This window comes from Phytophthora sojae, assembly GCF_000149755.1.
Source record: "Phytophthora sojae unplaced genomic scaffold PHYSOscaffold_12, whole genome shotgun sequence".
Classification (NCBI taxonomy): domain Eukaryota; phylum Oomycota; class Peronosporomycetes; order Peronosporales; family Peronosporaceae; genus Phytophthora; species Phytophthora sojae.
Genome location: NW_009258126.1, coordinates 1,424,707 through 1,437,692, shown reverse-complemented (window position 1 = coordinate 1,437,692; position 12,986 = coordinate 1,424,707). Strand labels below are relative to the sequence as shown.

The window sequence follows — 12,986 nt, the reverse complement described above, 5'->3', positions numbered from 1 at the left end:
GTCGGCGATAGCGTGCGCAGCATTGCAGCTACAGCCGCTTCTCAAATGACTGTTGACAGTCTTTGGAGTGCCTCCCACTCTGGGTCCGACAGGTGGAGGCAGTCAGCGCGTGCAACATGAGTTGCAGGCGAAGTGGAGCTTTCCATGGGCACCTCCGCGCTCATGAAAAGGTTCTCGGCTCCTCGTTCGTACAGCTCCGTACGAACGTTCAGGTAGTCGGTCGTTGGACGGACTACAAAGTGCTACCAGGTGTAATGGACCTACTTTGGCTCACTACTTTAGCTTACACGTGTGCGCGTGTATGTGAGGAAGCGTAGCTTAGTTTAAATTAGAGTTAATTATACTCGGGCCTCCGAGTATAGATTAATCTAAATAAACGATCCAAATAATGTTTTTGGGTTAAAATGAGAACTGCTATTTTTGTTTTATGTTTCTGACTTCCTCTAAATGTAATATTCTAAACTAGGAATCTGCCAACGGCTGGTTGGCAGGATTCTGCTAACATGCAAGTCACTCATTGACTAAAAGATGCTGCTTTCAGCCAATAGGAATCCTAAATGTGTATGGACCACCCGTCGTGGTGGTCGTAAATGTATGTAGCCATTGGTGTACCTTACACCAAGGTCGAGGAAGTGTTCAAACCTCTAACAGACATCGCATCTGTTAGAGTAACAAGTGACTGTAGCCCCTTGTGCGTGTAACCCCGTTACAGTGCCTCATGCGCACTGTCTTCCACGCCTCCCTCGAGTACACGGGACTGCAAGCCCGGAGACTCGCTTCCAACCGAAGCCATCACTGTGCTCTCCATTTCGCCACTAACAGCAGTCTCATCCGCTCCAGTGTTTGCGTCTCGACCAGCTGCAGGCACATGCTCAAAGTGCAGCGATTCCATATCTGCATCTTCGACCAGCTCGTAACGATCTCGGTAAACAACATCTTCCGCAACTCGCAAATCCGCAACAAATTTGGCTGTATGCTCTAAAGGGAAGTATACTTTACACCCCCACAACATCCTCCGCATAGCCGAGCAGGAACCCGACTTTAGCGTTGTCACTGAACTTGCGCCGCCCAGGAGTAACGGGAATATGGACGTGAGCGAGCGCCCCAAATTTGCGGATGTGGTGGACGTCTGGCTTGACTCCAAACATCTTTTCGTACGGAACACCACCGTGCCCCTTGTTGAACACTCGGTTTTTCAGGTAGACAGTATTTCTCAGAGCCTCGGGCCACAAGCTCGTCGGAAACCCAGAGTCCAGCATCATCGCCTTCATCATCCCAACGAGTGACTGATGGGTTCGCTCACACAAATTTAGTTGGGAGCTCTTGGGTCCGACACGTATGTGCTCGATGCCATGAGCGCGGTACCATTTCTTCATGGCGGAGTTCATAAACTCACCGCCTTTGTCTGTCCAGACCTGGCGAACTCTGTACTTCACACGCTCCGCACCATCCTTGCTCCTCCCGGCTTGACGCTCAGCCCACAAGATGTACTCCTTAATATGCTGGTTGATGACAGTGCTCGACTTGCTGTTCAACATGTGCACGGTCACGAACCGGGAGTAGCCATCCATAATCACCAGCACCGCCTCAAAGCGAGTGCCATTCCCCTGACTTGGGATTAGCAAGTCCACATACACTGCCTGATTAGGCGCTCTCAGCCCACGGTTCAGCTTCTTGGCGTGTGGTGTCTTCTTCTGCTTCCCTAAATGACATGCGTCACAAGGATCTTGTTGCTCGCGCCTCGTCAACATCAGTCCTTTCACCAGACCCTTGTCCGCCATGGTCTTTAAGTACTGTGGGCAGATGTGTCCAAGTCCCTCGTGCCAGAGCGCAAGTGAAGCAACCCCATCAATCGCAGTAAAGTTACACATTGTTCTGTCTCAAGGCAGCTCTAGCCCCTCATTCCCAGGATGGGACACAAAGAATCCCCACGTTGCCTCGTACGGCGAAGCCACGATAACAGTCCGACCTTCATACTTGATGCGGAAATATAGTGTATCATGCTCATAGTCAAAGTCGAATCCTTGCTCCGCGGCAAGTCCAGGTGAAAAGAGTCCGTGCTCAGCACCGGGAACGTAAACGACATCATTCAGGTAAACTACTCCACGTTCACCATCCACTTCAGACATCAAAGTTACAGTTCCTACTCCTGAAATCCGCGATACAAGAGCAGGTGCCAGCTCTGTGACTGACTGGTATCCTCCGTAAAGGCTACGAAGTTCAACAGGTTTCCTGTGACGTGCGCATTTTTTTGCCGCAGTGTCGAAGAACCATCATCCATTGGAGTCTCCAACTGCATCGTCAGCTTCAGCACTGTTCGCTTCCTGAGCATCTACATCACCAGGACTCTCGGGTTCTGGATCCCGTATGTCCACCTCGACCCCAGCGTCAAGTATCATCTGGTCCAGCGCGGCCATCTCCACGCTAGAGCCACCGTTGTTACTATCTGGGCTCGGAGATTCGCGGACCTCCTGTCGAATAGTCACATTTCCTCGTGGCTTACGCTTCTGCTCAGTTGCATTAGCGCCATCACCACTTGACCTGTCAGTCCTATCTGGGCAAGCAGCTCTGAGATGTGCAGTACTCCCACAGATGAAGCACTTCTTCAATTTCTTCTTCTTGGAGTCGCTGTTTTTCTCCTCATGCTGATTATCAGCTCTGCTCTTCGTCCCATTCACTCCACTAGCCCCACCATTACTCCCTACACGAGGTCCTCCACGCTGGCCCTTGCCACGGAACTCGACTTGGCGGGCAGCGGCAGCACGAATCAACTCGCGGACCTTGGTAGAGTAGTATCTGCACTGTAGCGAATTGACGACTTCAGGCTCTCGAACTCTGCTTGGGCCGGCAAGCTCTCCAGCATCATCTCAACCATGTCAATATCATCAACTGCATACTGCAATGTCTGCAACTCAGTCCGGATATTGAACATCTTGCTCAAGTGCAGGTTCATATTTCCACCCGGCGAAAACTCCACAGTCCAGAGTTCATCACGAAGGCGACGAATAGTGTGAGCCTTAACAGTTTTATTCAGCTTGTTCTCAAACAGGTCACATAAGGCCTCCCACATCTCCGTGCCTGTCATCTTGTCCCTAATCTGGTGCAAGATCTCCGACGGCACCGACATCCCAATCAAGCGCATGATCTTGGTCTGTTTCTTGTCGAACTTCTCCTCAGTCTCCACATCCGACAGCGTCTCCTTGGTGATCGTCCCATCGACAATCTCCATGAGCTCCGCCTCACGAAACACCATCTGCATCGCAAACTTGTATGCCTGCCAGTCCTTGCCCTTCCAGTTCTTGGGTACACCCTCCGACGTGAACTTCAGCTGGTCCGCCATCCTGGATCGCTTCCTGTGCAGTAGCAAGTCCGCTGGTTTGGGCTCAGAACCCTGTTGGACGTTGTACCAGATCCGACGGCCGAACGCTCTTTACGAAAGAAGGCAAAAGGAAAGGTAAATAGATTAGCGGTGGAGCTGCTGCCAGCTCCTACGGGCCTTTGCCCCTTTCTCATACAGGGACCTGGTTCTCTGAGAACTCCTACTGCTGCATGTCTTACCACCAGTCCAGGTCCCAGGCTCATCCTTCAACTTGCTGCAGTTGAAGCTGGCCTGCAATATGCATTCCAACAAATAATGATGCTGTCGTTGAGGATTCCTTCGCTGTCCATTCGGTCCATGAACTTACCCAGCTCCATGTCGGTGAAGTAGCGCATTTCCAGATAATTTTTAATGAGATCTGCGTACTCCTTACCGTCATAGAGCGATGAAAAATCGGGTTTCTCCGACTCAGCGTACTTGTACCATATTGGACGTTCTTGGAACGGAATGTGGCTGGAAATGGTGTAGTGGGTCAGGAAAAGTGGTTTTTTGCTCTCTCCTTGAGCTACTCGGTCCCGCTGCTCCTTCGTTTTATTAACCAGAAGATCCTCGAGAATCTGGAAACTGAGATCGTCGTGCACGCCCCAGTAAAGACCTCACTGCTGCTCGCCATACCAGTCATCGGAGGAAATATTCAGGTCGCTCTCAGCGATTTTCATCATCTCGTCTCGACTCCAGACCGTATCGAATCCGTGAGCTGGGAGGAACGAGTTCCAGTCGTCATACTCCGTCTGGCATCCAGTCGTGAAGAAAGATTCGTACCCCTTAGCCTTGAACAACTGGGGCAGACCCGCGAGTTCAACGTCTTTCTTGCCTCCAGTCATGCCAGAATCCTCCACATCATCGTACGGCAGCTGTGCGAACTGGAGGCTCTCGACTGAGCGACTCGTTCTCCAGCTTGACCAATAGTTCGTGAAGGCGACGCCGCGCTTGGCCCACTTGTCGTGATGGTAATGTTCGTACCGTTGAATAGGTTGGACGGATCTTCCTCTCCGACAAGGTAATGGGAATCGTGGAATCGGAAAACTCGACCACGATAAGCAGTACGTTAGGAGGGTCGTCGTCACTGACGTTGATGTTGAAGGCGAGATCTCCGTGGAAGCCGGTCGTCCGTCGGTAAAGAGAATCGTCTGCAAACAGTGTGTAGTTTTCCGTTGCTGAGTGGATGAAAGTCTCGACCCACGATGCATCTCCGTCCCTATGGACGTAACTCTGAGAGGTATCGCCTAGCACGTGAGCGAACATCTCGTTTAACGTCGCATTTAGAGCAGCGTACGCTATTAAAGCTGGAGACGCGCTGCTCACGGCTACTATAATGGCCGGCAGGACGATTAGGATGACTATAACCACGGATATTTTGAATCCACGCAGGTAGAGCCGAGCTGCCCTGTCTTGGTGTGTAACTGCGTCTTCAGCCACGAAATCGCAGGCGCGTAGGTTGTCGGGTGTGTAGTTTCTGCTCGTGCTGTCAAGTTCCAGCACAACCTCGACCTCATCAATGTCATTATCGCCATCAGAGCTGGCTTTGGTCGACATGGCTCTGAGTCTCCTGGCTTTTTGAGATTGTGAGGTCACGACGGTAGTGATACAGTGAACCGGATTCCACTGCATGAGCTTGGCCCAAGGTGACAACGTGCGAACCGCAGCGAAGGCAATGCCTACGATACTCGTGATCACCACAACGACGTAAATTTGCTGCATCTCACCGCCCCTCAGGCGCCAATTTTCTCGTTTAAGCGCGCCAACTGGAAGGTAAAGCGCGCTTTCCGTAGACGCACCAAGAGTGAGCAGGAAAAGTATCCACGATAGGAGGGAAACGACAAGTAAAGATCCAATCGTTTTGATTTTCATCGTAGTGCTCGTCGACTCAGACGCATCAACGTACTCGACGACTGTCCTCAAATACTTTTCCTGCATGGCGTCAACAAGCCACAGCGCGAAAGCGAGATACGTCGCACAGACGAAATCTTCCATGAAGCCGAGGCTTAGTACTGCAATCTTCACCCCAAAACCGTCGTCCTCCTCGTTCCCATACATCGCAATGAGATCCGCAAGCGCCACAACCCGAAAAATGAAGCAAAAGAGCAGTACCACGACGTAGATAAACGCCCATCCAAGCCACGGTCGAGTCCACAAACGACAGTTGATCCAGCGAGTGTAACAGCGCCGGCGTTGGGCAGAATTTGCGTCTGACAAAGCTCGGCTGTCCTCGAGAACCACCACGTCTGTCGTCATCGCTAGAGCTCTTGTCTAGTCGGGCGGCGATTAATCAGTGCCTCACTCGTCCTGGTGACCCCGCGGCCCGAAGCCAGTGTGTTCCGACCCAGTGCGTTGCGTTTAGCCACTGGTCGAATACTTTCTGGTCATTCGAGGCACTCACACGCGCGCGCACGTCCGACAATAGTCTCATTGGACGGCGGCACGGCCGCGATAGCTGCAAGTGATCTCTCAACATGCCAGCAGTGCTGGCCTGCAGCATTTGTAGCAGCAAATTCATGGCAAGTTTTGGTCACCGCGAGCTCCAATCCTGCTGGGCTCCGCTGCGCACGTGTCAACCTAACGGGGATCGCAACGCCAGCAAGGCCCTAAACTCGGCTGCAAGACTTCAACTTCGTGTCGCCGGACCGCTCTCTCCAAACGGTAAAAGCCCGACGCCGCACTCAGTTAGCTAACCTGAAACTTCAACCGACCTGCACTTTTGGCGTGAGCCACACTCGCCTCGGTTACCACAATCTAACAGCAAAAAATAATAAAACGAGGACGGTTCTCGTCGCCAGTAACCGCAGTACTTAAGTACGTGTAAGCTATCGCTGGAAGTGTGCAATGGTGGACCTTGGGAACTCTCGACGCCGCAACAAGAGCGAAGTCAACCCTTGATTGGGAGCAGATGTGACCAGAAAGTAGCTGACTTGGTCTGCTGCGTCGCCGCGAAAAGTCCGGCGTCCTTCCTCAGGACCTGGTTCCCCCGACAGATGCCCGGGGCGCAGGTGACTCAAGTCGCACAGCTCGATTGCCGGCGTCATGCTCACAACCTCAACAGCAACTATAACAACCTCAAATACTGATACTACTAACATGGCGGTGGCCGTGCTGGAGGACCCCTCGTCCACTCCCTCCGTCGCGGATACCGAGAGGCCTCGAGCTCGACCTTTCGCGTTGATGATCCAGGTGGTGCAGCACGCGGCGCTCTGGGAGCGTCCGTGGCTCGGCTGGGTCTTCGTCTACGCCGTCGTGCTGCTCTTCTTCTTCGTGTACCGCTGCATCGGCCTCAGGCCGCTCATCCTCATGTACGGCACCAATGCGGACTGCACTGCCGGTGTCGAGGCTGGGGCCTTGGCGTTGGGCTTCCTGGAAGATCTCGTCTGCGCCACGTACTTCGCCTGCGCGCTGTGGGCGTTCGACAGCGTCAAGCGCCTGGTCGGTGACCGCTTCGGCTGTACAAGTGGCGGCTTCGTGGACGTCTCGGAGAAGCGCAAGCGGTTGGTGCTGCGCATCTGTGGCGGCTTCTGGACGTTCCTGGTCTCGTGGCTTTTATTCGTGGCCATGATGGCGCCGTTCGTGGCGGATCTGCTCATTGTGCGGCTCAGGGACATGCGCTTCACGTTCGAGCTCGTGGCCATGGCCATCCACGAGTCCAGCAACGCCAGCTCGGCGTCCATCTCGCAGTCGGAGATCAACGAGGCGTACGTCAACATCGCCGGGCTCGTGGTGGTGGCCACGCTGTTCGCCATCGTGCGGACGTGGGCCGACTGGGCCGATCTGTCGCGCTGGAACCCCGCCTTTGCCTTGGTAGATCTGCTAGCGTCGCGTGGGGAGGCAACGGTGGATATTCACCCCAAGACCCCTCATGGTAGAGTGAAGGAGAACTCGGAGGAGGCGATACTCGAGGCTGGAGAGCCCACGTCCTACATGGTCACGACGTCGCCCTGCGGTGATGCAGCTACGGACAAGTCCGCGGCTTCAGCGTCGGGACTGTCAAAGCTGATGGTCTTCCGCCTCTGCGCGTTGGTCGTAATGCTGGTGCTCGGCCTCATTGTGCTGCCGGTCATCGTACTCGCCATCAGCCGCGCGTGCTCCTCTCTCGTGGCCTATTCGGGACTGAACGCGACGCTGAACGAGCTGTTTATCCGCGGGTTCGACGTGACGGCGCAAGGCTTCACCCCTTCAGTCGCGGACGGTAGTATCGAGCGCGCGGGGATCTACATCCACTCGGCCACCGAGAAGTACACGCTCGTCAAGGACGACTCGCTCTACCGACGGACGTTGGGCTTCCAGGGAGACCTGGCGTTTGACGTGAACGTATCGGCCGACAACCCGCCCAACGTCATCCTCATCGTGGTAGAATCCTTCCGCTTCCACGACTCGCACTACCTGGTAGGGGACGAAGACCCGTCCAACCTGTTCAAAGGCACCAACATCACGGTCACGCCCAACTTCGATCGATGGGCGAAGCGAGGCGTGGCCTTCAGCAACATGTGGTCAAGTTGGCGAACCAGTCGGTCTGTCGAGAGCTTGCTCTTCGCGCAGCTCCCGTACGACAGTGTAGCGGACTCAGGCATGACTGGAGGCAAGAAAGACGTCGAGCTGGCTGGTCTCCCTCAGCTCTTCAAGGCTAAAGGTTACGAGCCGTTCTTCACGACGGGCTGCAAGACCGACTACGACGACTGGGACAAGTTCCTGCCCTCTCATGGTTTTGATACCGTTTGGAGTCGAGACGAGATGATGGAGTTAGCTGAGGGATACCTCAACATCTCGTCAAGTGACTGGTACGGAGACGCCCACCGAGCGCTCGGTTGGGGCGTTCACGACGATTTAAGCTTTGAGATCCTCGGCAACTTGCTGATCAACAAGACCAAGGAGCAGAGCGACCGCGTGGCCCAGGGCGAAGCCAAGAAGCCGCTGTTCCTCAACCACTACACGATCTCCAGCCACACCCCGTTCCGAGAGCGACCCAAGTGGTACGCCGAAGCTGTGAAGCCCGACTTCTCGGCTTTATACGAAGGAGAAGAGTACGCGGATGTCGTCAAGGCGTACCTCGAGATGCGGTACTTCACCGACATGCAGCTCGGGAAGTTTTTGGACCGCATGTCGGACGAAGGGGTGCTCGACGACACGATTGTGGTCGTGGTTGGTGACCACGGCCAAGGCCCCGAAGACGGACTTGATGTGCCCGAAGCAAGGGAGTTATCCGCCACGCGAGTAGCTGGCACTATCATCGCTGAAGGACGACTGGGTGACTATGCGGGGCTGAAGATAGAGGACGCAGTGGAGCAGTATGATATCCTGAACACACTGGCGGACATCACCGGTGTACCGGCGGACGGGTTCCTCCAAGATGGCATTGGACGGTCCCTTAAGCGCAACGTCACCTTTGGCGAGCGTATTGTATACAGCAACAACCCGAGCAGGAAGATGTCGGTGGTGCGCGGCCACGAACGACTGCGATATGATCGGTACTCGAGCTCTGTGCTGCTGCACAACGCAAATACGGATCACGATATGAAGACGGACCAATTCCCAGCCCTCGGCGCTAAGGACAAGGCCGAATGGAGGACCTACCGCGACAATGGACGACGCATCAACGCGTACTACACCAAGCGCTGGGACAAGAAGTGTCTGCTCGCTGCAGAATGTTGAGGGGCTGGAAGAATCCCCTACCTATGTTTATGATTATTTTTGCCGGCTTCGTACGTAGATCTCGAAAGTGATCTATCTATTGAATACTTACCTACTGTTTTCCAATGATGCATACAGGCATTGGGAGGAAATGTTTTTCATTTTGGTTATGGTTCAAAGTCATGAGGTTCCTTGCTTGAGGAGCAAGGTGCCGAGTGGCAACCCCAAGGGATGGAGGGCGGGTCGAAAAAGTGATCAAATGCCGAGGGCCGCCGAATGGCCCTCCTCTGTCGTCCGGGCCGAGTTCCGATGCCATCTTTCTCCATCGAAGAGTGAGCTTATAAGCCCGGGCTTCTGTTCGCTGTCACCGCGAACCAAATATGCCAAGGGGTCGCCTGCACACGCCAACCGCCCTCGACGTCTATGCCTGAAGTACGAATGTTGGTAGGCGTCCTGAATTTGTTGGCGCTTGAAATGCCTTCTGCATCAGGAAAACCCGTTTATCGCCCATCGCCAGCTCCGCTTGTCCTCTTCGATAAACATGCATTTCCGGTCAATCATAATAATATGAGCAAGCGCTTTTTTATCTGAAGTCTATTTTGCAAGCATTACGCCTTCGTTTCAACTTGTCAGCGCTGCAGACTTCATTCATTCATTCATTCATTCAGCCTTTACCTAGAAATACTCGTTCGTTTCACTTGATCTCAACGCAAACCAAAACGTTTTAGGTTGTCGCAGTCGCATGAGGGAGGGATCATGCCTCCTGAGTAATCCCATCGCTTTCGGATGGAATGAGCTCCAACGCCACTGGGACCGGGACTGGCGAAACTGAGTTTACCGGCGAAACCACCGGCGCGTTGGTTATGCGTTTCTCTGCTTTCGTGCTAGCAAGCCGTCGATGTGGCGTGGAGCACTCCCCAACCTACTGGCCCTCTCTCACGGCCAGCGGTGTATCGACCTCGATGGTCCGTCGGGATTCCGTCGACAAGGGGCAGCGCTACGGCTTCCCCACTGCAGTGTCTGGGGATGCAGTCGACGACTACCCGGTGAAGAAGGACCCTTCAGAGGCCCCAGCGATCGTGCGATGGCTCAAGCCGGACGCTTTGATGCAGAGGGTCGGTCAATATGGACACCCGTGGATCGGGTGGGCCTTCGTCTACGGCATAGTGCTTCTGGTGTTCTTCATCTACCGCTGCACGGCTCTCAAGGCGCTGTTCGCCATGTACGCCAGCGTCAAGGACGGTACGCCTAGCATCGTACTAGGAGCGTTGACGCTCGGACTCTTGGAAGATTTCGTGTGCGCGACGTACTTCGCCTGTGCGCTGTGGCTATTCGACTCGCTCAAGGCCGCCACCGTTAGATGCTTCCCTCAACTCAAGCGTCCAGGGATCGCACAGTTTATCAGTAAAGCCGTGACGTTCTTGGTGTCGTGGCTGCTCTTCCTGGCCATGACGGTCCCCTTCGTGGCCGACGTGATCATCGTGCGGCTGCGGGACATGCGCTTCACGTTCGACATCGTCACGATGGCCATCGACGAGAAGGACAACGCCACGTCCTTCGAGGTCTCCAACGACGAAGTCGTGGACGCGGTGCTCAACGCTGTGGCGCTGGTCGTTGTGGCCACGTTCTTCGCTGTTGTGCGTACTTGGGCTCCGTGGGCGGATCTCTCTAACTGGAACCCGACGCAACTATTCCCCCAAGCGCCTTATCGTCTCTGCTCTCGAAGCGCAGCAAGGGTCAAGCACAAACACAGACCCACCACCAAGGTGGACCAGGAAGACTTCGAGGACAGCCAGGACTCCAGCAGCCCCACGGAGGACTCGGAGTTAGACCCGACCAACAATGTCCTATCGAGTCGCGCAAACGCGAGTAAAGCTCGAGATGGAGACGACCAAGACACAGAGCGTGACGCTGCCAACACCGCGCGATACGTCAAGATCCAGGTACGCGAACCTGCCCAAAGCCCCGAGCTGAGGAAGCTCACCGCTGCTGACGCTGATGACGACGGCGACAATTCAGCGGGATCCGACGCTACGGACCAGTATCGTCAGTACTTAAAGCGAGGCATCATTACTCTCGTTGGGTTGGTGTTCTTCCCCATGGTCGTGGTGGCCATAAGTCAAGGCAGCACGCCTCTCATCGCGTACTCAGCTCTCAACACGACGCTCAACGAGCTGTTCAAGCACGCGTTGCAGCCCCCCGTGCGTCAGGTCACTCCTGAAGCTGAAGACTCCAGTCTCCCCTGGGTTGAGGCGTTCATCGACTACAAGACGGAGGAGCACACGTTGTTCGGCTACGAGACGCTATACCGACGTACTACGGGGTTTAAGGGGGACCTCGCGTTCGACGTCAACGTCTCAGACGACAACCCGCCCAACGTCTTGGTCATCGTGGTCGAAGCGTTCCGGTACCACGACTCGCACTACCTCGTCGGTAAAGAAGACCCGTCCAACCTGTTCAAGGGGAGCAACATCACGATCACCCCCAACTTCGACAAGTGGGCGAAGCGGAACATCGCTCTACGCAATTTCTGGTCCAGTTGGAGAACGAGTCGATCGGTGGAGAGCCTCCAGTTCGCTCAGCTGCCGTACGACAGTGTGACCAAGTCGGGCATGACTGGAGGAAGAAGCGGCACGAAACTCGCTGGTCTGCCGCAGCTTTTCACGGCCAAGGGCTACGAGACTTTCTTCACCACGGGCTGCCTTACTGGCTATGACGGATGGGATGGCTTCCTCCCCTCGCACGGGTTCGACACCGTCTGGAGTCGGGACGAGATGATGAAGATCGCTGAGAAGGACTTGGGCATCAAACACGGCGACTGGGACGGAGCTGAGCACCGCGGACTCAATTGGGGAGTGCATGACGATCTGAGCTTCCAGATTCTAGGCGATCTTCTGATCAACAAGACGAAGGAGCAGCAAGACCGCGTAGCTAGGGGGCAGCCCAAGAAGCCGCTCTACTTGAACCACTACACCATCTCCAGTCACGTCGACTACAAGCAGCGCCCGAAATGGTACGATGAAGCTGAGAAACCAGACTTTTCCGTCATGTATGAAGGAGAGGAGTACGTCGACAACATCAAGAACTACCTCGAGATGCGCTACTTCGCCGACGTCGAAATGGGCAAGTTCCTCGACCGCATGGCTCAAGAGGGCATCCTGAACGACACCATCATCGTCATCTCGGGGGACCACGGCCAGGGCCCCGAGTTCGGCAACGACGTGCCGGAAGACCGCGATGTGTCGGCCACGCGCGTGGCTGGAGCCATCATCGCTGAGGGGCGACTGGGGAATGCGTCGGGACTGGTGATCGACGACGCCACGGAGCAGTACGACATCCTGAATACGCTGGCGGATATCACGGGGGTGCCTGAGGGAGGATTCGAGCAGGACGGCGTGGGTCGGTCCCTCAAGCGGAAGACGAAGTTCGGGGAGAGGACCGTGTACAGTAACAACCCAACGAGGAAGATGTCGGTGGTGCGCGGCCACTTGCGTCTGCGCTATGATAAGGCAATGGACTCGATGTTGCTGCACAACGCGGATACGGATCATGACATGAAGAATAACTTGCTGCCGACTCTGACCAAGGAGGAGAAGGACGAGTGGATCGCGTGGCGCGATGCTGGTCGGCGGATCAATTCGTACTACACGAAGCGGTGGGAAGGGAGCTGCCTGCTCGCGGCGGAGTGCTAGGTCCAACACTATAAGTAGTAGAAAACTAAATGCTTGAAAGTAGAGAAGTTGCTCCGAACGAGATGTTCGTGCCTTGGACAGAGTAACTGCGGTTTCAATAGTCCCCGCGCTAGTACTGTCGTGCCTCTGGTTGCGTCTTGTTGAGGTCGACGCATCTATCCACAGCCCAAATGCGCTGGGAAGCTGCTGTAGTGAGCACGCGACTAAGCTGAGTTTATTTTTCAGCTCGAAGAGATTTCAGAAAAGCTTACAAACAGCCGAACCTTGCTCGTATACATGCAGAAGCACATACCACTATC

The 12,986-nt window shown here is 54.9% G+C and overlaps 4 protein-coding genes across 4 annotated transcripts; 2 read left to right on the top strand and 2 right to left on the bottom strand.

Moving 5' to 3' along the window:
* Window positions 1–2,767: 2,767 nt before the first annotated feature.
* On the bottom strand, window positions 2,768–3,340 carry PHYSODRAFT_529436 (hypothetical protein; the record flags this gene model as incomplete). Its single annotated transcript, XM_009538898.1, has 1 exon — window positions 2,768–3,340. The coding sequence occupies one exon, from the start codon at window positions 3,338–3,340 to the stop codon at window positions 2,768–2,770; it is 573 nt and encodes a 190-aa protein (XP_009537193.1).
* A 635-nt stretch (window positions 3,341–3,975) lies between these two features.
* Window positions 3,976–4,569, bottom strand: PHYSODRAFT_253909 (hypothetical protein; the record flags this gene model as incomplete). The annotated part of the gene is made up of 3 exons (XM_009538897.1): window positions 3,976–4,317; window positions 4,427–4,509; window positions 4,563–4,569. 3 exons carry the CDS (start codon window positions 4,567–4,569, stop codon window positions 3,976–3,978), a joined length of 432 nt encoding a protein of 143 aa, XP_009537192.1.
* Window positions 4,570–6,538: 1,969 nt separating this feature from the next.
* PHYSODRAFT_529395 (hypothetical protein) lies at window positions 6,539–9,016 on the top strand (the record flags this gene model as incomplete). Its single annotated transcript, XM_009538896.1, has 2 exons — window positions 6,539–7,201; window positions 7,241–9,016. 2 exons carry the CDS (start codon window positions 6,539–6,541, stop codon window positions 9,014–9,016), a joined length of 2,439 nt encoding a protein of 812 aa, XP_009537191.1.
* A 941-nt stretch (window positions 9,017–9,957) lies between these two features.
* Window positions 9,958–12,687, top strand: PHYSODRAFT_340686 (hypothetical protein; the record flags this gene model as incomplete). The annotated part of the gene is made up of 1 exon (XM_009538895.1): window positions 9,958–12,687. The coding sequence occupies one exon, from the start codon at window positions 9,958–9,960 to the stop codon at window positions 12,685–12,687; it is 2,730 nt and encodes a 909-aa protein (XP_009537190.1).
* Between the last annotated feature and the right edge of the window lie 299 nt (window positions 12,688–12,986).